Source organism: Sarcophilus harrisii, chromosome 6 (assembly GCF_902635505.1).
Source record: "Sarcophilus harrisii chromosome 6, mSarHar1.11, whole genome shotgun sequence".
Taxonomy (NCBI): Eukaryota; Metazoa; Chordata; class Mammalia; order Dasyuromorphia; family Dasyuridae; genus Sarcophilus; species Sarcophilus harrisii.
Genome location: NC_045431.1, coordinates 39,085,468 through 39,109,362, shown reverse-complemented (window position 1 = coordinate 39,109,362; position 23,895 = coordinate 39,085,468). Strand labels below are relative to the sequence as shown.

Genomic DNA, 23,895 nt, shown 5'->3' with positions numbered 1-23,895 from the left:
TCATCAAAGACCCCGATTAAATAAGCAACTTGTGATTTTCCTATTTCCCTTCTGCAAATCTTACTACTATTTTCCTCCAACTGAAGTCCACTCTGGTTGCGTGGAAGTGTCCTATACTTTAGAAAGCTGGATCAGCTTAGTGCAATTTCAGGTTGCAGTTCGGTGCAGATGAGACTTAGAATTAGGGCCCGAGAGTGGACTAAATTAGATAGCTACAGCTATAGAGATTAGATGGACATCTGAGGGCCTCGGAACGGTTTAACGAAGTTTAAGAAGGCTCCTTTTCCAAACGGCCGCAGGAAAAGGTTGGCAAAAAGTCTGTGATCTGCTTCGGGGGAGGAGATGTCAATACCCATGAAATTATAGAGAACATATAGAGAATTATGAACATACAGAGATACTCGACTCTCATGATACCGATAAGGATGCGTGCGCAGTGGACCCATTTTTTGGAGGTGGTGAATGAAGCTTTAGTGTCGATAGGATACCATGGTATAAAATTGGCATTATTTTTTCAGGCTAATGATGAGTGACTATCCCAGCTCTTCTTTCGCTAAAGAGTGGAGGGATTTGGTGTAGAACGCCTCACAGTAATTGACCGCAGAAGCGAAATGAAATAAAAAGCAAGATGAGGAAGGCTTGAGTTCCCTTCAGTGACCCGACTCCAGTCAGAGCACCTCGGGCCACTACCCCGTTCTTTTCATCATCTAGTCACAGACAGGTTGTCCTCCGGCAAAGGCGTTCCCCATGTTGGTTAAACCAGGGTTTCTTAAACTTTTCCCACTCGAGATCTCTTTTCACCCCGAGTAATTTTTACGCGTACATAGGTATACAAGAGGCATCCGAGTCAAACATTTACTGATAATCATAAGTTCGCGACCCTCCCCAACACAAGCAGTTATGCGACTCCGAACGAGGTCACGACCCACGGTTTGGGGTCCACAATTGTGGCTGGTTTAAGCCATATTTCCATAATTCCCTGACACAACCCCATTTATGACTGAAAGTCTGGGTCCAGATTGGTCGAGAATAAAGCACTTCTGCTTCCCGAAGGTCAGCCGATCAGACACCCCCTCCTTTTGCTTTTAATAGTTCGTTTTATTAAAAAGTCGGGGCGTGGGATATAGGAGAGGACCAGAAATGATGAGGAGAGTCTCTCCTTTCCGTAACCTTGCGCCCGGAATTAGGGAGCGCATTTCCACAGCGAGGTCTCGGTCTGGGCGTTCTCGTACAACGAGGACCCTCCTCCCCGAAGCTTTCCGGTTACCCGGCAACGGCATCACCCCGGTGGAGCTCGAGTTCTCCGCGTACTGGCCGGCCCGCCGGACTGGGCTGGGCTCCGGGCAGGCGTCGCGAGGAAGAGTTCGAAAGCAGCTTGGGCCTGCGCTTGTCCGAACCCTTGAGGGAGCGTGCGCGGCCACTCCAAACTGTTGGAAAGCGCCAAGCGCGCCGGGGCCGTGCGCTCCCAGTGCGGCGGCGGCGGAGGCCAGCAGGGGCTCAGGGCTTCCGAGCTGCCCGGAGCTGCCCTAGCCCCGTCTCCCAGCCCCGGCAAGGCGTCGCTGCCCCCTCCCTTCACGTAGCCTGAGGAGGGGGACCAGTACATCATGCAGGTGACTTACGGGGAGCGGGAACTCCATTAGAGATTCTTGCTTTAGCTCGGACGAGTGGCAGCGGAGAGGGGCACACGGCGGGCAAGCCAATTGCTCCCGATTCCGGAGTTTGTCACTGGGCCCCAAAGGGGCCATTCCAGTTAGAGGAAGGGGACTGGCTTTAGTATCGGCGCAGCCACTTAACTGGGTGTGTAGTCCTAGGCAAATCAGTTAACTTCTCTGGCCCTCGGTTTCCTCATCTGTAAACTGAAGTTAAATGGCCTCTGAGACCCCTTGTGTAGCTTTAAAGCTAAGAGCCTTTGATCCTCGTGTATTTCGAGGATTACTGTAATGATTCAGCCAAGAAGCCCGGTAAACTACCATCAACAATTGCATCCCCCAGTTAGTGGGAGTTCCTGCTCTTTGGCGTTAATAACTCATACCCCTATAGAGCTTTAAGGTTTTATGAAGCGCCTACTTCACAGCCGGAGGGAGTCAGAGCCAGATCAGTGCTTTCTCTCATCCCCTTTTACTTGTGCCGAAGCCGAGCTTCTTGGGGTCAGGGTGGGGTGGAACTGGGTAGTCTTTGCCGACTCCAAAGACAGGGTGGGAGTCTGAGTGGAGACAATTCCCTGCTTTCAAACATCAAAGAAAATCACGTTCCTGGAGAAGATTCTTTGCCCTGAACTAGCCTGACTCAAACGTTATGGAGTGTTATATACTCGGAACTATTTCCCTAGAGCAAAATATCTATTTTCTAACGTCTAATCAGCAAAGAATAAGTATCTTTAGTCTCTAAGGTTTCAAGGCCTCTCATTCCCATGATTTAATTTGCAAAGATTCTAGAATGGCCGGGCTTCTTTGTCTTAAAAATTGTTATCCAAGTTTTTTGTTTTTGTTTTTGTTTTTGTTTTTCCCCTGATGCAATTGGGGTTAAGCGATTTGTCCAGGCTCACACAGCTAGAGGTGTAAGTTAAGTGTGTGAGTCAAATTTGAATTCGGTTCCTCCTGACTTCAGGGCTGGTGCTCTAATCACTGCACCACCCAGCTGCCCCTATCCAAGTAAGTTTTATACTGTGATTTTAAAATTGTACTAGAACCGAAAAGGGAAAATGGATCCTGTAGAGGTTTGGCATTGAAATATGCTACCATTCCTTAATTTGGAGGAAAGCACCAGTGATCCAAGGGATTGTTTGGTGTCCTGCTTCTGTTTGTTCATCTCTTTCCAAGTGGTGGAAATAGTAGTCTATTTCAAGGACAATAAAATGTAGAGTTGAAAGGGACTTTGGCCGTCAACTGTTTAGTGCAACTTCATACATGGTTAAATAACTTGCCCAAGCCATCAGTAGTAAATAAGGGACTAGGATTCTAGCCCAAGCCCTTTGGCTTTTTCCAGTTTTCTTGCCACTGTACTGGATTCTCTTTGACAAGAATTAACTGTGTCTTTTATTTGCTTTTAAGCAGGAGAGATGAATAATGTTGGAAAAGGGTGAGCCTTTTTTTAGAATAGGATGTTAAAGGGACTTGGGTAGAATCAAGCAAGAGGACAAAATTTATGATAAAAGAATAGCTATTTGAGAACTCTGTGTTGCTAAAGATACCATTGTATTATTTTAGATTTATTAAGATTTAGCCATCTATTGGAGGAAAAAACAAAATGGAAGCCACCAGCTAAGAGTGTTGTATTTACTTTTGCCAAATTTTACAAAGCCTTCTCTGTGGGAGTTGCTCACAAGTTTAGTTTTGATCTTACTATTTCATTCCAAAATACTCTCTTCCCACTATTCCCTCATCCTTATCTTGATTGTGCTTATTTAATGAAGCTGTGTGAGTTGGTGAAGACTTCAAACTAACATTAGTAAGTGAGGCTAGAGGTCCTATACTATTTTGCTGAATTAAAAACTAATTAGATTAGGACCCCCAAGGATATGAATTTTGAATTGTTATGAATGTAGTAGTTTTTTTTATCACTTGGGAAACTATAACTAATATGTAGGCCCCTACAAAGATATTTTAGTTAAAGAATACCACTTTGGAGGCATATTTACTGTTCAAAAATGATTAGTTTCATTTTTACATTGACTAGATTTCTCCATTAGCTTTCTCTAAGAGAGTTGTTTTTTTTAAAAAAAGAGGAAAACCCCCCAGCAAATAATCAATAGATTAAAAAACCCCACCTATCATTATTATTTGTCATGTGAAACATTTGTGATTTCTCTTGCTCAAGGAGTGGAAAGAGAGAAGTATCTTGTCATAGTTCTTCTTTGGGATCAAAATTATTTCTTGTAGTGTTAGAACATTAATTCATTTGTTTTCTAATCATTGTTGTTGTTTTCTTGGTTCTATTTACTTTATTTTGTATTGTATTTGGGTACTTTATACCAAAGAACTCTGAACATGGCCTTCAAATTCTTAGTATTGTCTTTCACCTTTCTCTATATTCATCAAGCTCATCCTTTTTTCCAGTACTGCTACATTCCATTATATTCATTACCACAATTTGTTTAGATATTCTTCAATCAATGGATGTCAGTATTGTTTCCACGTACTTTCTACCACATACCAAAAAATTGTTTCATTAAATATCTTGGTGCTTACAGAATATTTCTTTCTTCTTCTTTCCGCCTTCTTTTTTTAAAATGAAGTTTCTTTATAACTAAGAGTGGAGTGAATATCTAGGTGAAAGGGGATGAACATTTTATCCACTATGACACTTTTTTGTTAAAAATTGCTTTCCACAATTGATCTTCCAATTCATAGCTCCACCAGCAATGCCTTAGTGTGCCTCTCTTTTCACAAGTTCCTCCAATGACTCTTCATTCCCATCTCTCCTCATCTTTGTAAATTTACTGGGCAATGAAATTAAATTCTAGAAGCACATTTAAGTGAGAATTCAATCCAAAATTAGTAACTATAAAATTAAGTATATATTGTTTTAGTCCCTGTGATTCTGAGGAATTCAAGACAGTGTATTTGTAGATGTTACAAAACTGGAAAGAATAGGTAACATTTTGAAGAAAATAATAATATCAAAAGGCCTAAAATGTTGAAATAAATCTGGTAAGATGAAATTTAGTAGGAATAAGTCACATCAAAGTCACATAAAGCAAGTCACACAAAAAAGGTAGGAGGCAACATTGACTTGATGGCCACAAAAATTAATGTGATCTTAGATTATATCAGAGTAAGAGAGATCATTGCCCCTGTACTCTGTTTTGGGAAGAGCACATTTAGGTTATTTTAGTCAGAGCAGTTCAACAGACTTTAAAGTATATATTATGTGCAAGTCACTGTACTAGATGTCAAAGATACAGTTGAAACAGTTCTTACCTTCAGGGAGCTTATACTCTTTTGGAAGGGAATGCAATATGTATGCAAATAAATACAAGGTCTTTACAAAGTAACATAAAATAGCTTCAAGAGAGAATGAAGGCTAATAACAGATGATCAGGTAATAGGAAAAGTAAGCATATTCAACTGATGAATTTATGTACTGGGGACAGTAATAAAAACAATTATACTTAGTAATACTTGTTTAACCATATAATGTATACCTTGCACATAACTTAGTGTTTGTGACCACTTATTATTGCATGTTTTGAACATACTTTTGTAGTATTCATTGTCATCTTCATTTGTTTATGTGTTAGTATCATGCACATATTATCTATTACATGTATCAGCACACCTTAGTCTATTAACATGCGTGGTTTTTTCAGTTATTTATATGTACTTTTGTTGCTTTTTCTGTGACTTTATCTTGTAGAGCTACTGGTATTGTTTTACTTTTTGTTTTCTGTTGTGCATCTTTGCTTATGCTCAGTAGTTATGCCTTTGTATTTTTATGAACTCCAATTAATTTAAACTTGTAGTTACTGAATTAGTCTGTCAGGTCAAGTTTTGTACCAAAGAAATCAAGTACTCTTGAATGCAACCCAAACCAAATTAAAGTGTAATTAGGAAACAATTAACAGAATAAATAAAAAAACAAACATAGAGAATATTACATTTTAAGAATAAATCAATGTGCAGCCTGAAGAGATCCTTATGTATGGTTTGGTGGCCCCTACCTCTGTTTGAATTTTATATCACTGCTTTAAATCATAGTGTACTTATTACATGTGTTGAGATATAGCTATGTTTCTATCTATAATAATATAGCTGTGTATGAATTAGTGACAATTACCCAGAAGGCAGAGCTAATCATCTTTGTAATATTGTGGATATTTTTGTTGATGCTGTGATGTACAAATCTAATAATGATCCATAATCAGATTTTGCAAGGGATTAGAAAATTCCAAACTCAAGGGAGGGAGGGAGCAAAATATTCTCTGTAGGCAGGGAAGGAAGGTTCTCAGAACCTAGCTCTTGTTTTGGGGAAACATAGTTTGTCTTGATAGTCTCAGATAGCGTTGATTCTTTCTATGCTTGGAGACAGACCCTTGGATATATGGGAAGACATAGGATTGGGACATTTTTGTGTGTAATTTAGGAGAGGGAGGAAAGATTTAGGAAGATAGTGTGAAAAGAGACTTATCAATGGCTACTTTTGAGTATAACTGGGTTTTTTTATTTTATTTACAAGATTTATGCATGAGTAATTTTTCAGCATTGACAATTGCCAAACCTTTTGTTCCAATTTTTCCCCTCCTTCCCTCCACCCCTTCCCCCAGATGGCAGGTTGACCAATGACATGTTAAATATGTTGAAGTACAAATTAAATACAATATAAGTACACATGTCCAAACAGTTATTTTGCTGTACAAAAAGAATCAGACTTTGAAATAGTGTACAATTAGCCTGTGAAGGAAATAAAAAATGCAGGCGGACAAAAATAGAGGGATTGGGAATTCTATGTAGTGGTTCATAGTCATTTCCCAGAGTTCTTTCCCTGGGTGTAGCTGGTTCAGTTCATTACTGCTCTATTGGAACTGATTTGGTTGATCTCATTGCTGAGGATGGCCACGTCCATCAGAATTGATCATCATATAGTATTGTTGTTGAAGTATATAATGATCTCCTGGTCCTGCTCATTTCACTCGAGCATGACTGGTTTTGACTATGGAAGGTGATTCCTTTGTCCACTTAGAAAGATGGGAGGGTTGTGTATGGTGTGTATCTGAACAGTGAAGAACCTGCAGTGCCCCTCTCTTGCACTTCTATTTGAGAGAATAGATGTCCAGTCCAGAGTTTTCTGTTTTTAAAGTTGTTTACTTTCTATTTGAATTAAAAACAGATCTAGCTGGGTTGAGTTGAAGGGTCCATTCTGATTTCCTAGTAACAAGTTCCATTATCCATGAAAAGGGGAAGGCAAAGAATAAGTAGACAGTGACAGGCATGTAATATTGATTTTAGAAAAAAGACAGTGATGATTTAAGTGAATCGCCCATGGCCACTGTGCTAATATTTGCCAAAGTAAGATTTGACCCAGGTCTTTCTCAATGTAAAGCTGGTTCTTTATCCACAATCCCCATGCTTCCTGTTAGGCAGTATAAAGACATAATTTTTATAATGAATTATGGTTCTTAAACTAATGATTGTCACTGGAAGATGGAATATGATGAGATTTTTTCATGGCTTTTGACCTCTAATTTCTCCCTACCAGTGTATATGTGTGTGGTGGGGGAAAAGGTAAGGGGGAGTTAATCCTTTTATATTTTGGGAGTATCTGAATAATCTTGGGAAATCCAGGAGAGATCACTGTAAAATCTTGTTTCCATGTTCCTCCTTTATTCTTTCTTTACTTTGATGGAAAACTGCTTTTCTGGGAGGTCTGTAAACAATACTTTCAAGGGGTCCACAAAATAAAAACTTTTTTATAATAATAATTTAAATGTCTCATGTAGTAAATATTAGTGGACATAACTCACATAAACAAAAGCACTTTGAAGGAACCGAAATAATTTTTAAGAATAAAAAGGAACACTTAAGACTAAAAAGTTTGAATTGCCTTACATACTGACCTAGAAGAATAGTCAACAACTGTTGTATGGTGTTCATGAAAAAACAGCTCTTAGCTTAAACCATGAATTGCCACTTTGGCAGTTTTACCCCAGAAAGAAAAGTCTCCATCTTATCTTTATATGGCTTAACAGTTCCTCACTCTCCTTTTTTCACCTCAGTTCTTTCAGCCTTTAAAGTAGCAATGCTCCAAGCATTCTGGATGAGGTTTCTTGTTTGCCTGACCCATCTCGTAGATGTATAAGATATATATATATATATATATATATATATGAAATATAAATGTATATTTCTATAAAAGGAATCTCAATATCCTGATGATTGTTTTTCTGTTCAGTGAAAGCAAACAAGATTGCTTTCTGCCTTTAAAGGGTTTACATTCTAATGTAAAAAAAAGCTAAAAAGCAGTGAGGTAGATCATGGTTTAGAGATTCCTGGGCAATGACTTATAGGCTTGGTTCTGGGCAAGATAAGGCAAAGATCAATTTTTAGAGCCAAAGGACCCAGGGGAAAAGTTCAGATGGTTCCTGTGGGAGGGAGTTTGGGGAGGTGATTAAGGAAGAGACAGCCTGATCTGGAAATTTCTAGAAAGGGATATGAGGGTTAGAATATAGTAAAAGTTTACCTATCAGAACCCAAGAGCTCAAAGGATTTGAGGAGAGGGGAATGAAGAGGATGGCTACAGTGAAGTCAGCAAGATTTGGAAATGTCCAGAAAGAAAAAAAATCTGAGCTGTCACTAAGTTGAATGTTTAATAAACTGAGAGGAGAAGAGAGAACGGAGTGAGAATGTTGGATCAACCTTTATTTGGAAAAAAGGATTTTTTAGTGAAAGAAATGTCATGAACATAAGTTTTAATAACAACAAATAAATTGAACATGTGACATGATACAAAATTCAATGAAATAATTTTCCATTTTCAAACTTAACACTCTGCTAAAACTCTTCACTCCAAGATTTCCAGTGACCTCTTGAAAATGAAAACTCCAATGATCTTTTCCCAGTCAACAACTTCCTTGACCTTTTTTCTGTTTTCACAATGTTGACCACTATATCTTCTTTCTTTTTTTTCTTCCAACTTCTGTGATAGAGATCACTCCTGGCTTTTCCTTCACATGTGTGACCATTGATCAGTTCATCTTCCTCTTCCCACTCTCCGAGTTATATTCTAAATTCTTGACCATTTGCAATTTCATGTATAACTAAAGCTTCAGCTGTGCAAATGACACTCAATTCTATGTTATCCAATGCTGATCTTTCCCCAGAGCTCCTAAAAACCTACTATACCTTGCTACCTATCTTCACCTCTCTGATAACTCACATTCAACATGTACAAAATGGAACTCATTTTTCTCACATCTTAACGGCCCTTTCTTCTGGTTTTCATATTTCAATCAATCAAAACAAAAAAATTGATGAATCACTTATTTAATATCAGGCACTCTGCTTAGCTGTGAAGATAAAGAGAAAGGTAAAAGCAGTCTTTGCCTTGAATTAGCTCACATTCAAATGGAAAAACAATGTACAAATAACTAGATATATCTGAAATATATACAGTGTAGATGGGAGGCAGTCTCGGAGCAGAAGGAGCTAAAGACTGGTGGGGTGGGTAGATGACCAGGAAAGGCCTCTTACAAAAAGTGAAATTGGAGCTGTCTTGAAGGAAGTCAGGGACATAGCATCTAAGTACTTAAAGGAAAAATAACTGAATTACAAAGCAATTGTAATATTTGATTCTCAATATATTCTCTTTCAGACCTAGATAAATGTAGCAAAGAAAAAAAGAAATTTAAGACCTGAATAGTACTCTAGAAAATCTAAATATGAAATTTCACTCACTATTGATTGCTCAATGAGAATAAAAAGGAGTATGTATATATTTTTTCTAACTGTTTCTTACAACTTTACAGAAATTGACTATGGTTTGGGGTATAAAATCTAAATGAAAAAAAAATACATCTTTTATTAACCACAACATAATAAAGTTGTAATCAATAAAGGGAAATCAAACAAAGTAGAATAAATCATTTAATCCTAAAAAATTGTGGAAGTCAAAGAACAGCTCATAGAAACAGCAGAAAATTTCATTAGAGAAAATGTCAACAACTGGGCAATATACAGAAACTTTGGATTCAGGGGAAGCAGCCCTGAAGGGAAAAGTTATATCCTTGAACACTTTCATCAATAAAAAGAGAACAGATTAATGAACTAGACATGCAATTAAAAAAATAAATAAGAAATTTGAGAACTCCAAGTAAATTCAAAAATAAGAAAAATTTAAAGATCAAAGAAGAGATTAACTAAATTGAAAACAAAAAGTATCATTGAATTGATGTATAAAATTAGGAATTTTTAAAAAAATGATAATCTGAGTTAAAAAGAAAGGGAAACCAAATTACCAATATAAAATTTTAAAAGTTTTTTTTTTATAAATGAAAAGGAAATAAAGGAAAATATTAAAATGTTACTTTGTACAGTCATATATCAAAAATGATAATGTCAGTGAAATTATTTTTAAAATATAAAACACTCAAATTAACATAGCAAGAAATAGGCAATTTAAATGAGCCAAATTGAACAAGCCATAAATAAATTCCCAGGGTAAAGACAGAGAAGAGACTTAAGATCAGATAAATTTTTAGATACAATTTATCAAACATTCAAAGAATAAGTAATTCCAACATAAATGAGAAGACTAACAAAGATGGTAGAGGAAGGAGTATAGCCTGGTTCTTCCCACATCTACTCTAACAAACAAGAGTGCCAGATTAGAAAATTGAAAGAGAAAAAAAAGGAGATCATCTTTCTATCAGATTTGGCTCATAGTCAAGTGTTCAAACAGAAAATGTAGAACAGAAGTGGATCTGGGCTCAAAATATGGCCACATATGCTATTCTTATCCTGGAGAGAGGATCATAAACTCAGTCCTGGCCTCAGAACAAAGCCTTGGTAATGTTCTTCTGACCTAAGTGGAATTCTATTCTCAGTGTCTTGGATCAGAACAGGGATAAAAAGGCAGCACTATCCTTCTTAAATACTGTCTATTGTAGATTCTAAAGAAAGGAATTATGAATTGTATATCTATACTGTATGAAATTGGAGTTTTCAAATTTATTTTTTTAGTTGCATTAGTTTTAGTTGGTCCAGTTCATTGATCTGTTCTCTTTTTATTGCCATAGAGAAAAGACTTGGGAATAAAATGAAGAGTTTTACACAAAAGTTAAAATTTTTCACCCAAATAGTGGATTCTTTGAACCAAAGAAAGATGAATGATTCCAGGGAGACAACAAGAAACATTAAAACAAAATCAAAAGACTAAAAATCTAGGTGAACAGTTTCTATATAAATGATAACACACAAGCAGCTTCTTACACAAATGGAATGTTTATTAGTTTGGCTGTTTAAAAATTGTGGGATACCGGTAATAAAATTGGACTTTTAATGCTTTTTAATGTATTCACATAGTAAAGTACTTTTTTTTTTTTTTTTAGTACTTTACTGGCATGCTGTAGATGCTAGATAAATGTTTATTCCATTATCTTTCCCTTCCCCTAATAAAAACAATCACATGATTTTATCAAAAGATGCCAAAGATACCAAAAAAGCTTTTGACCTAATAAACACAGCCAAACTTAAACATATTTAAGCAAAAAAATACCAAAATAGATAAGTGGGCAAAGGATGTAAACAAATAGTTTTCAGAAAGAAGAACTGGAGAATATTAACAACTACATGTAAAAATGCTCCACACTCCTACTAAGAAAAATGCAAATCAGAACAATCCTTAGGTTTTATTTCATTCCTAGCAAATTCAGAAAATGAAAAGAACCACAACCACAAACAATAGAAAATCAATGGTACAATTTTTTTTAACTGCCTAAAAGAAGAGACAAGATACTTTTTCTCTTTTGGAGAGGAGAGCTCGATGAATGTGGAACATTTTTTATGTTGTCAAATTTTTCTAATGTGTTCATTGGTTTTTCTAATTTTCTTCCCCTTTTCTTCTTTAAAAAAAACTTTGTTTTAAAAAATGGCTTTTAAGAGAGGAAGGAGAAAATACAGTGAGCAATTAGGTAATATAAAAACAAAAGTTAAAAATAAAAGTTTATTTTTAAATATTACAAATTATTGGAATAAATAAATGGACTATTCCTTAATATAATAATTTATATCATTTTAAGGATTAGATAGAATGGAGAAACAATAGAGACCTTTCCAATAATGTTTGACAGATACCACAAAGGATAGAAACATGGACCAAAAATCTGCAAGATGTGAACTGAAATCTCGCTTTAAACATTGCCTGATTGGTCCTAGGCAAATTATACTATTTCTGTTATTTTATATTTAGTAATCATGATATCTTTGTACCCCAACACATGGTCAATTTTTTAAAAATTCTGTTGTGCTGAAAAAACGTATATATTCTTTTGCAATCTCATTTAGTAGTCATTATAAGTCTTTTAGCTTTAGTTTCTCCAACAATTTGTTCAGTCCCATATTTTTCCCTTTTATTTCTGTTTCTAAGATAAACTTTGCTTTTTTAGATTGTATTTCTTATCAGCAGTAAATAATAAGGTTTTGTTTTCTTATTCTAAAACTCATTACTTTTAATTACACTTAAAAGTCTTTTAAAAATTTCATTGATTATTTAGTCCAAAAAATATGTGAATGCCAAGGAGAACCCCATCCTCAGCCTTTCAAACCAATTTCCAGTACTTTTGTCTAGATGCTTTGCTCTTTATCCTTGAGATGCAACCATTTCCTATTCAAAACAAAAATTCTTTTTCTCCAAGATTGGATGACTTTCCTCACCCTGAAATACAATGAGCTAAAATGTTTATTCCTCTGAGCTAAAATATGCCCAAAACACCAGAACTAATCTTTATTACTCCCCTGGGACTCCTCTGACCTCCAAAGCTGTTTGGAAAGATTCTGAGGGCTGAACCATTGGTATATGACTAGGAAATGTTGGTTGTGATTAGTGAACTGTCCCCTTACCTCCTTAATTGCAGGTTGCCATTTAAAATTCTAAGTGTTGGGTTTATGCTTTCCTACATTTGTTTCTAATATTGAGGTTTTATTTCAAGATACCATGAAATCCACAGAAACAAAATGTTGTAAGTGATCAGGACAGATAAAGAATAAGACCCTAGTGAGTAAATAGCTGTCTTTCCTTATAAACTAGATTCTATTCTTTCTGAAAAAGTGTTGTACCATTGTTATATAAATCTGAAGTCCTACGGAAAGACATTAGGAGCAAGAAAAGTGGGATGGCCTACATGCCTTTGAGGATAATTTTAGGTAAATGAATACTGAATAGGGAGAGTGGCAATTTGAATTCAATAAAGTGCATATTCCTACTCTTTTTCACCTAATGTCCCCACAAGTAGAAACTCTCAGAATTGCACACAGATGTCCTTGCTGAATATTATTTGTATAGTCTTATGGAATTTTCCTATTTAGTAAAAATAAGTTTTTTTTAAAAAATGGGTATTATTTGCTTTATTATCTCTTCAGATCCTGAATATTCATTTGAGGCCATGATTCACCTGGCCTAAGACAATAGCTTTATTTGTTTTTGTTCTTTTGCAAAATAGGATCCAAATGAAGATACTGAGTGGAATGACATATTGAGAGATTTTGGGATTCTTCCTCCGAAAGAAGTAAAAAAAGATATGGCTGACGATTTGGTTTTACATTTACAGAAAGAAACATCAGGTAAGATTATAGATCTTTAGTAACATTGTACCACAGGAGTAATAGATCATAAATGGTGAAAAAGAATCTAGAGATTATCTGGTTCAATCCCCTTATTTTTATCTTTGAGGAGAGGGATGCAGTTATTTGTTCAAAATTACACTGCAAATTAGGGACAAAACAAAGATTAAGGTCTTTGGACAACTAGTCCGAAGACTTTCTTCTTCATCATATTACTTCATATGATAATCCCATGAGATACTGTTTCCCAAGCTATTTGTGGAACTTGGGCATTTCAAATGATGTCAATAGGAACTTTATGAAAAAAAAAATGTTACTGGAATGAGGTCTAGTGATCATTATATGTTCTATTTTTTACTTTTTTTATTCTTTACAATAATTTGCACCTAAATTTCCACAGCATCCCTTTCTTTAGCTCAAAAGTATTCCATACTCTCTGAAGCAATCTTTATGTATTCCATTAATGTCTTTCAAGTGTGAAAAATCTCCTGTAACTTAAGTTGGTTTAGGAAACACTGACCTGTGGTTTACTACATTGCCAAGGTATCTAATCATTGGCTTTATTTCATATGAATCACTAAGTTGAAAATTCATCTCTTAGATGCAAAATTTCAGTTATACAATTTGAAGGCTAAGGATACTTCAGTGTTGAAAAGATTTTTCAATAAGTGAAGTTCTAACCTTCAGAATGTTTCTGGTTTAAGTTTGTCTAGATATTTTCAAATATGAAGAAAAAAGTGAAGTAGTTATAATTTTATAATATATTGAACTACGAATGATTGTGCTACATGAGAATAAGAGGTATTCCTATTCATTGCCAAGGCTAGCTTCTGCCTCTCTAACTTTGATTCCTGAGTTCTCTTAAGTCTTTGTTTCATCAATTGTCCTTTCCTCAGGAATTGTTGTATGTCCTATTTTTCTATTAGTTCTGTCATATCTTCAAACATGCTGAGTTTCCACCACTATTTAAAAATATTACTATGAAGTAAAACAATAATCTTATCTTCATTCTGTTATCTCATGAAGTTGTTCCATTTATCACCACCATGGAAAAAGTAACTTGCATGCTTTCTTAACTCATTACTTCTTCTGTTTCTATTAATTTAATTTTCATCTGACTATTCTTTCAACTTATCCAAAATCAAAACCTTCCCTCAGGTTTGTTTTTGGTGGTTTTTTTAAAACTCTTAGCTACATAGAAACCATTTCCTTTTTCTTCTTTACTCTCATACTCTGCTGGTTCTACCTAGTGACTTTCTTTTGTCTCCTTTATTGAGTCTTAAATGGACTTAAAGTGGATGTTTCCCAAGGTTCTGGTACTTGTCTGTTATTTTGCTATAGTAAATCCTCTGGAACTCTCTTTTAATACCATAACTTTTAAAGATTCATCTTCACACACATAACTCAGCCTTACCTTAGCTCCAAATTTCTATTCCCAACTGTTTACTGGGTATTTCTACCCAAGAGTTCAAGATTCACACTGAATGTGTCTCAAAACCAAAACATGTTATTTTTTTTTCTTCCAAACCAATCCTTTCTTCTTAATTCTCTATTTCTGTTAATGACAACATTGAAACTAGATATAATCTATGACTCTTCCTACCCTTCCAACTCCCAATAGCTAATGAGTAAAGAAAGTCACATTGATCCTATGTATCGGTTCTCATGTTTTTCTTTTCTATTTCCCAAGCTATCATTCTTAATACAGATTTTCTTTAGTAATAATCTTTGACCACTAAAATGGTCCTCTAATCAGTTTCCTTAGTTCCGGTTTCTCCTTTCCTGCAGTCTATCCTTAATACATTTGCTATATTAATCTTTATATGTAGATCTGATCATACTATTTCTCTGCTTAAAACTTCTCATTGGCTCCAAAATTCCTAACTTTGCATTCAAACACTTTTTTAAACTTATCTTTCTAATTGTATCTCACATCCTCCCTTCCTTGCACTAACCAAATCAGACTTCTTATCATCTTCCAATTTCATCTCACTCACTCTGCATCTGTCCATTTTCTGTATCACAAAACTTATATTCCCTTCCCTTTCTGTCTCATAAAATCTTACCCATCCTTTTAAGTCCTAATTGGCATGTCACTTCCTCCAAGCATCCTTCTGTGATCCAACTAACATCTCTAATTGGAAGTTATTTTTCTTTCCTTCAACTTCACCAACTACCTTTTAACTCCTATTCTTTTATTATATCTTATACAATGAAATTACTGTAAATATGTTCTGTACCTTTGCTTATTTTTCTGTGGCATGTGCCTGCTAAGTTTCATGAAGGCAGGGATCATGTGCTTGCTTCAGCCACACATATACTAAAAACAGAATGATACAGAGGAAATTAGTATGGCCTCTGTGCAAGGATAACATGCAAGTTCATGAAGTAAAGGAAGTGATCATTTCAATTATGCTTGTATCTTTCTCTGCCTTTTAAGTGCTTTCCATGAATTAAACAGATTTAATGGTTATTGTTTTTTAGCTAAACCATATGAAAGCATGACCCTTAACCAGTTGAAAGAAGCTGAAGATGATTTTGATGATGAAGATATGAGGGCTATGGAATCATATAGGTACAGTAAAGTCTCTATTAATATTCCTTATGTTATTTGGGTTTAGAGGGAGCAGTTACCTGAGAACTATATATTTATATATAATTTATAACATGATTTATAATACGCATACAATTTATAATACTATATACACATAATTACATATGTGTATATATAAAATAGTCACTAGGAGTGAAAAAACTCATGAAGAAGATTGTCCTACAGCCAAGTCTTGAAGGAAATTGGGAATTCTGAGAGAGAGAAAGTTAGAGACCATGCAGTCCAAGAATAGGGATCACCACTGCAAAGGGAAGGAAGTAACATTGAATTAGCAAGATTAAAAGCAATAAGAATCTCACTTTGGCAAGACTATAATGTAGGAAAGGGCAATGACATGTAGTTGGTCTGGAGAGGTTGCTTAGTACCAGATTGTGAAAACTTTAAATGGCAAACAGGACCTTATATTTGATGTTAAAGGAAATAGGGGATGCTTGAGTTGAATAGGGAAAGACATGGTCAGACAAATGGTGAACTGATATAGAGAGTGACCAGTTAGAGGGCCATTGCAATGGTTCAGCAATGAGTACCCGAACTAGGGTGAGAGTATATGACTTGAGAGAAAAGGGGCAAGGAAGGGCAAGAGACGTGACAGTTTGGATAATAAAATAGGACAAAGTGGATTTATGTGATGAACAAAAGTAGGAAGTTGAGGATGATGCTGAGATTGCTGTGATTAAGAAGATAGTAAAATCCTTAACAGAAACTGGAAAAAAAACTCTCAAAGGAGGTTAGTTTGAGGGGAAAGTGAGGAATAAAATCCTGGATCAGTCAATGTCATAGAGCTTAGAGTAATATGAAAAAGTTCTTTGAACCACAATGACAATGTAGTAGAATTATGTAGATATTTCAAGAAGACTTAGGAGATGTCTATAGCTTATCCCACTAGTTAGACTGCCTCCATTCCAGCAAATGGGTCATTCTGACACACCTATAGTAGTAAAGATAGCACTAAGTTGTGGCAGAGATGATAGATATTAAGATAGGTCAGAAGCTCTCCAAGCATGTCAGAGCAAAAGACCTAGGCTGGATAAAGTCTTGAGTAAAGACATGATTTTCCCCAAACTATTCCTGATTCACACAGATGCTAGCTCCTCTCTCCCACTTTGCCCCCAATCAATAACTTTATAAGTATTTTATATATTCTTTTTATATGTAGTTGTTGTCTCTCCCATTTAACACCTTGAGAGAAATCCCGCTTTATCAATCAACACCCTAATAAATGAATGCTGATTAAAAATGTTTGGTGTGAACAACTTGTACTGTTTCAACTTCTTCCTTCTTTTTCCTCACTTCAGAAACATAGAAATTATGCCTTTCCTGTATTTGATAATAGGCACAAGCATGACAAAAATGTCAAAAGAGAAATTTATAACAAAGTTAGAATCCAGTCTTATTCTCAGGGTTTTTTTTTAATAGTAACTATATAAAGTCATTTTTATAATGACTCACACAAACACTTAGGATCCATAAAATTATACCAAAAGGATTATCACAACCATCTTTTGAGAATTTCATTTCTTTAATTAGACAAAAGCGCTTGCAAGAATGGAAAGCATTACAGAAAACACAAAAGTTTGGGGAACTAAGAGAAATTTCTGGTGACCAATACGTGAAAGAAGTTACAAATGCAGAAAAAGATGTCTGGGTTATAATCCACTTATATAGAACAAGGTAATCTCTATCGTATTTCTTCAAAATGTTAATTTATGTTTTTAAATTATGTTTCTAAAATTACTTTTGTGTTTTTAAGATGCAAGTAAATATACTCTGAGCAGTACTCAAGAAAATGCCTATAATAATCATCAATTTGGTTTTCTTTTGATTTTTGCTTTATGATGGACTAAAACTTTAAATTAATTTAGTTATTTCTTTTGACAGCTACATCTCTTTGCTTTAAAAATGTTACTTTTGTATGTAGTATTTTAAAATTTTAAAAAGAATATATTTATACTATAACTATTATTAATTTAGTTCTTAGGATTTACAAAATATTTTTTTAAAAGTATAGTCAGGAAAAGTTATTTTTATTGTTTGCAGGTTTTTCAATTGATTTTATTTCTAGAAAGAATGCATATTTTAAAGCACATATTTAAAGCTTTTAAATACTTAAGATTATTAGTCTTTTATCTTGGTATTTTGTTGCTTTTTGTTTTCTGGTAGTTTAATAGTTACATGATCATTAATAAATTCTTAAATTCTTGGGATTTTTTCCCATATATATTTGCTCTTAATCCAGATTATAATTTGTTAGTATTTTTAGATTCTTTTTAAAATTATACAAGCTATGAATACTTTTTATGAAATACATAAACATACAATTGGTTTTTTTCGGAAGAGTTTACTCAACTTTTGGTGTTTTTTTAAAAAAGATTTTAATAGCTTTTTATTTTACTAAATACATGCAAAGATAATTTTCAATATTTACCTTTGCAAGGTCTTGTGTTCCAAAATTTTCTCCCTCTCTGCCCCCCCATTCCTTTCCATAGACAGCAAGCAATCCAATGAGTTAAACATTTGCAATTCTAAAAATATTTCCGTATTCATCATGCAATGCAAGAAAAATTATGTCAAAAGATGAAAGAAAAAAACATGTAAACAAACAACAGCAACAACAAAAATAAGGTGAAAATACTATGTTGTGATCCATAGTTAGTCTCTATAGTTCTCTTTCTGTATGGGGATGGCTCTCTCCATCACAAGTCTATTTGGAATTGCCTTGAATCACCTCATTGTTGAAAAAAAAAAACAAGTCCATCATAGTTGATCATCACACAATCTTGTTGTTGCTGTGTACAGTGTTTTCTTGGCTCGGCTCACTTCATTCAGCATCAATTCATTTTAGTCTATTCAGGCCTCTCTGAAATCATCCTGTTCACACATTTCTTAGAACAATAATATTCTATTACATTCCTATACCATGACTTTTTCAGCAGAATTGATGGGCATCCATTCAATTTTCAATTCCTTGCGACTACAATTGCTTCAAAGACTTAGCAATTAGAATTTATAAGAAATGATTATCAAAAGTAATGACACAATATTAAAAAATAAACTTGCATGCATATATAATCTGCCTTAGGTTATCTTTTTGTAAAATGAGCCAAAATATCATCCTTAGGTACTATATATATATATTTTAAGTGCTAAAATGATTTTGATTAAATTAAATGGGTCAGTATCTACTATCACCTACAGTAACTCATAGCAGAGCTTCCTTTTTTGTCCCAAAAGTGTCTTCACTGAGAGTAATTTCATGCAGATTATTCCCTTTATGGGTAGTATGCAACATCCTCCTATGTTTATCTCCAAGAAGGCTTATCCGAATGGATTTTGATCTTGTTTTTCTCAGTTGTTTCATCCTAGACATGGATCCAGTATGGAAAGTCCAGAGGACAATGGAGGGAATAGATTTGTTTCCTTTTCACCCATCATTCCCTATTTTCTCCTTTTTCTAAGATGATTAAAAGTTCCTTCTAGGTATCATAGGTGATATGAATCAAAATCACTTAAGATTCCTTAGAATACATCAGAATTATCAAGGCTCTATCTATTCCTTGAGATCCCTTCCAAATTATAAACCATCTCAGGCTCGAGTTTACTGCTATGAAGTTTTAAACTATCCTGGCTTATCCTGATCAGGAATCCAACCGTCAAGATAGCACTAATGACTTTTGAATTATCTAAATTATATATTAAATTATAAATTAAATATCTAAGTTATCTAAAGCCTAAAATCGTGTCATTTAACAATATAATGATATATTTATGCCATGATAAAGCTCTAATAAAATTTTTTCAGATACTATTTTAGATGCTATTTTTGAAAATCAACATATGTATATTTCTCCTTTCAGCAACCGAATGTGTTTAATGCTTAATCAGCATCTAAGTGTTCTAGCAAGAAAGTTTCCAGAAGTTAAATTTCTTAAGGCCCTTGTGAATAGCTGTATTCAACACTACCATGACAGATGTTTACCCACACTGTTTGTATATAAAAACGGCCAGATACAAAGAAAATTCATCGGAATTTTTGAATGTGGAGGAGTAAATCTGAAGTTAGAAGGTAATTTTGTCTTGGGTTATTTTAAAGGTAATTTATAAAAATATATGGAAAAAGGCATTTGGAACATTTTTTCTAGCTGTTTCTCACTGTAACAAAACTCCACTTCCATAGGTCTTTGATGACGTCCTCTGTTACTTTGAGAATTCAAGTCATGCATAGCCTATGTTTATCACTATATTTCTTGCTGTTCTTCAGCAACTTTGATCCTTTGGTAATTGTAACACAATCGATAGCTTTCTAGTTTGTCACCTGCTAAGGGGATGCTAGCCGCGATTTTGTTTAGCAAACCAGAGAGTGCCATGTTTGTCTTGGAAATAACTTTGAGACAATCTTCTTGGGAAAGGAAGAAAAAGGAAAATGTTTTTAAAGAGAGAACAAATCTGTGCTCATTAATTTTTCCTTCCTGATTTTGCTTCTGACTTTCTGGGCTTTGGGATATGACTCAGCTGTGGTCTAACCCTAGAATTTCCCTTAGCAACTAGGATATTCCTCTTGCCATGTTGGGCTCCTTCTCCCATTGGAGAGTTCCTCCCAAGGCCTTCCCTTTGGAAAGTAAACCAAGCCAATTCAGCTTCTTTTCCTTCCTGTTTTTATGTTTTTTTGCTTTTCCAGACTTTGACATCATTGTCAAAGGCTTGTCACTCACAATACTTTTCAGGTTCTTTTTGCACATCTTCCCCGTCTTTAGAATGGAAGTTCCCTGAGAGTAGGGGCTTTATTTTTGCTTGTATTGGTATCCCTAGGATACTTAGAACAGAACCTGGCACATAGTAAGTAAGTACTTAACAAGGACTCCTTGCCTTTCTCAGAGGTTTAGCACATCTGCAGTGAACAGAAATGTTTAATAGGTTCAAGCATTCTGTGGGGCTCAGATAGTGTGACTAATGATTACTAGCCTGTTTCTGAAAAGCCAGCACCAGTTCAAGAAATGCATGGATTTGTGGATTTGTCCAGAAACTTGTTCTTCATCCCATTCTACTGGCTATACTTCCCTCCTCCTTTTTTAAAATTTACTATGTCTCAGTGAGCCTTAGTCACATGATCTTGTCATAATGGAATTAACTCTCCAAAGAAATAAACAAATATTTTAAAATACTACATGTAGCATTTATTCTTTAACACAGAATTATTACATATAAGTAAATAATAATAAAAAAATCAATGAATAATTAAACATTTACTCTGATTTCCTGAACCCAAGGAAACCTCCAGAAACTAGAGACTATTTTTGAACCAATGATTCTAGGAAATAATCACTTTTAAGTTTTTTTTTTGTTCCTCATGGCTATTCACCTTTGAATTTGCAAAAGAGTGCCTGTTAGATAGATTTGTGGTTCCAGTAGTGGCCATGAATGAAGATGCAGAAACTCAGGATGTGGGATCTTTATATCTGACCTTGAGTGCACCCTTCTCCAGCATCATCTCTCATCACTTTCTGATATCCAGCCAGAGGATAAAGAGGAAAAAAGAAAGAATACTTCTACTTTATATTTAGGGGAAGAGAAATCAAGAGAATTGGTTGAGAAGCTATTCTTGTGTTTGTCAGTTGCAACCTCCATATCAAAGAATTGTACCACCTTTGGCAGTTTCCATACTTGTCTGGAGAAATCTAAACTTTTCTACTCTAGAGGGAGCTAAGACTCCATACCCTCACCATGGTACTTTTCTGCACTCTGAAAAATTCTGACCTGGACCATTCCTTGACTTAAAAATATGAAAAAGAAGTAGTATTATTATTAGGCTTGGCAGATCAAAACCAAGGTTTTCCAATCATACTTTTGAAATATGTTATTTTGTATTTTAATATTAGATTGATAAAATTATCCAATCCACCTGATCTCAGGAAATTAAATATTTGATTCCTCTACTATTTTCAACTTAAATGTTCCCATGTATTATATTATAGCCTATTTATAGTTCTGCTAGGTTTTTAGTAATACAAAGTTTTTCAGTTTCTGATATATCACAAGGTTTTTCTTTTGTCCTGCAACGGAATATTAAGGATTCACTTTTTGTTAATCATCTGGGATTACTGTATTTTAAGTTGCCCTGTAGATTTGAATTCTTTTTGAAAATGCTCATTCTAAAAATAGTTTGGAAGCATCTATTAGTGCTCAATCTTGATAACAAATTGCATGAGGGAGTTGTGCAAAGTTTTGGGATCAGGCTAAGAGAGAAGCAAGATGAAGTAAGGGAACCACCTTTCTCTCCCTCACCCATCTGGAAGGAGAAGACCACTCCAAGAATACTGCATCAGCTTTGGGATCCACTAGCTATGAAGCAGGCACTTTACTAAATGGTGCTGAGAATTTTGGGGGACTATAGCCCAAACTTCTCTGTAGAGAAGAATGGACGTCCTTAAAAGGGATTCTCCATTGTTTGACTAAGGGCACGTATAAGAATCTTTTTCTGGGTTAAATAAACAATATTTTTGGTATAATATCTTTGAAAGCTTACAGGGGACCTGAGGGTATTTTAACAGATAAAAACCAGATTCTTATATTCTCAAAGAAGATTAGGTGGTGAAACACTCCACATTCTAATTAGAGCAAGGCACATAAGACTGAACTATCAGCCTCATGACCTAGGATTCCATTCATGAGACAGACTTCTTCTACCTGGTCTGTTCTAATAAAGGTCAAAGTATAGTGGCTGTCACTCTCATAATCAAGCTACATCATCTCAAAAAGAATATTCTTCAAAAACAGGACTGTTACAAAAAATAAATCCAGGAAGATTAGATACCTTCATTTTATAGTAAATCCATTTACTTTACATGTTTTTTTTCAAGTTGCATTTAAAATTATATAAATTATATAAAACTATAACCTCCTATTTTAATTTTGAACTTTCTGAACCATGTAAATATTTTTACCTCATCGTCTTACCGAATTTTTTGTCTAGATCAAAATATGCTTGATGATTAATATTGTTCCATTTCTTATTACAGAACTTGAATGGAAACTAGCAGAAGTTGGAGCCATACAAACAGACCTGGAAGAAAATCCTAAGAAGCAGATTGTAGACATGATGATATCTTCCATTAGAAACACTTCTATTTATGACAATAGTTCAGGCAGTGACAGTGATGAGACTAAATGTCCTTAGAAATATATAATAAATGGCTTTCCACAGTTTTTGCCCAATTATGTTTACCAGTGTCTTTATAAATCAGTAATCTAAACAATGCAAATAAATTTGTTTTAAAATTCATATTGACAGTAGAACTGATTATAGCTTTCCAACTTGGCTATATTTTTAATATGGGCACTGACACACCACCTTCTTGACCAGAAACCATATCCCAGAGATCGTGCCCTGGGTTTGTACAGCCCTAAATGGTTAGTGCTTCATAGTCCAACCACACAACTTTTTTTGTTCTTCTCTTTTTTGCTTTCTCCTCCTCTCTCAATTCCCATATTTCCAGCTCTGAAACATCAAATCAATACTGTTGTTGCTACTTAGAAAGGGCATATTGATCTATTCTCTTATGCCTCTGATCACCATCTCTGTGATTTTCTTAACAAAACATTTCTCCCTGACCTGCATTCATTAATTCCTTTCAGTTGTATATGACTTTTCATGACCCCATTTGGGATTTTCTTGGAAAAAATATTGGAGTGTTTTGCTCTATCTTTTTTCCAGCACATTTTGCTGATGAGGGAACTGAAGCAAACGGATTAAGTGACTTGTCTAGAGTCACAGAGCTAGTAAGTGTCTGAGGCTGGATTTGAACTCAGGAAGAGATTTCCTAACAAGCCTCCACTCTTATCCGCTACATCACCTATCTAAGCTCTTAGTGCTTTTTTTCCCTCCCAATCATTCATGTCTATAGGTTGCTCAAAAAATGTCATTCTACATTTTCATTAATTTATATTTATCTTGATTACCTGATATTTGCCTGTGTCATATTTTTTCTTTTCCCAATTGTTCTAAGGAGTATTTAC

The 23,895-nt window shown here is 34.8% G+C and overlaps 1 protein-coding gene and 1 non-coding gene across 2 annotated transcripts; both read left to right on the top strand.

Moving 5' to 3' along the window:
* The first annotated feature begins 1,393 nt into the window (after nt 1-1,393).
* Nucleotides 1,394-23,094, top strand: PDCL2 (phosducin like 2). Its single transcript, XM_003773247.3, has 6 exons — nt 1,394-1,610; nt 13,151-13,271; nt 15,756-15,846; nt 17,413-17,556; nt 19,740-19,948; nt 22,899-23,094. The coding sequence occupies exons 1-6, from the start codon at nt 1,605-1,607 to the stop codon at nt 23,054-23,056; spliced, it is 729 nt and encodes a 242-aa protein (XP_003773295.1). The 5' UTR covers nt 1,394-1,604; the 3' UTR covers nt 23,057-23,094.
* LOC111721372 lies at nt 15,566-15,674 on the top strand. The gene has a single exon (XR_002770603.1). It is a non-coding gene; the product is annotated as a U6 spliceosomal RNA (small nuclear RNA).
* Nucleotides 23,095-23,895: the final 801 nt, after the last annotated feature.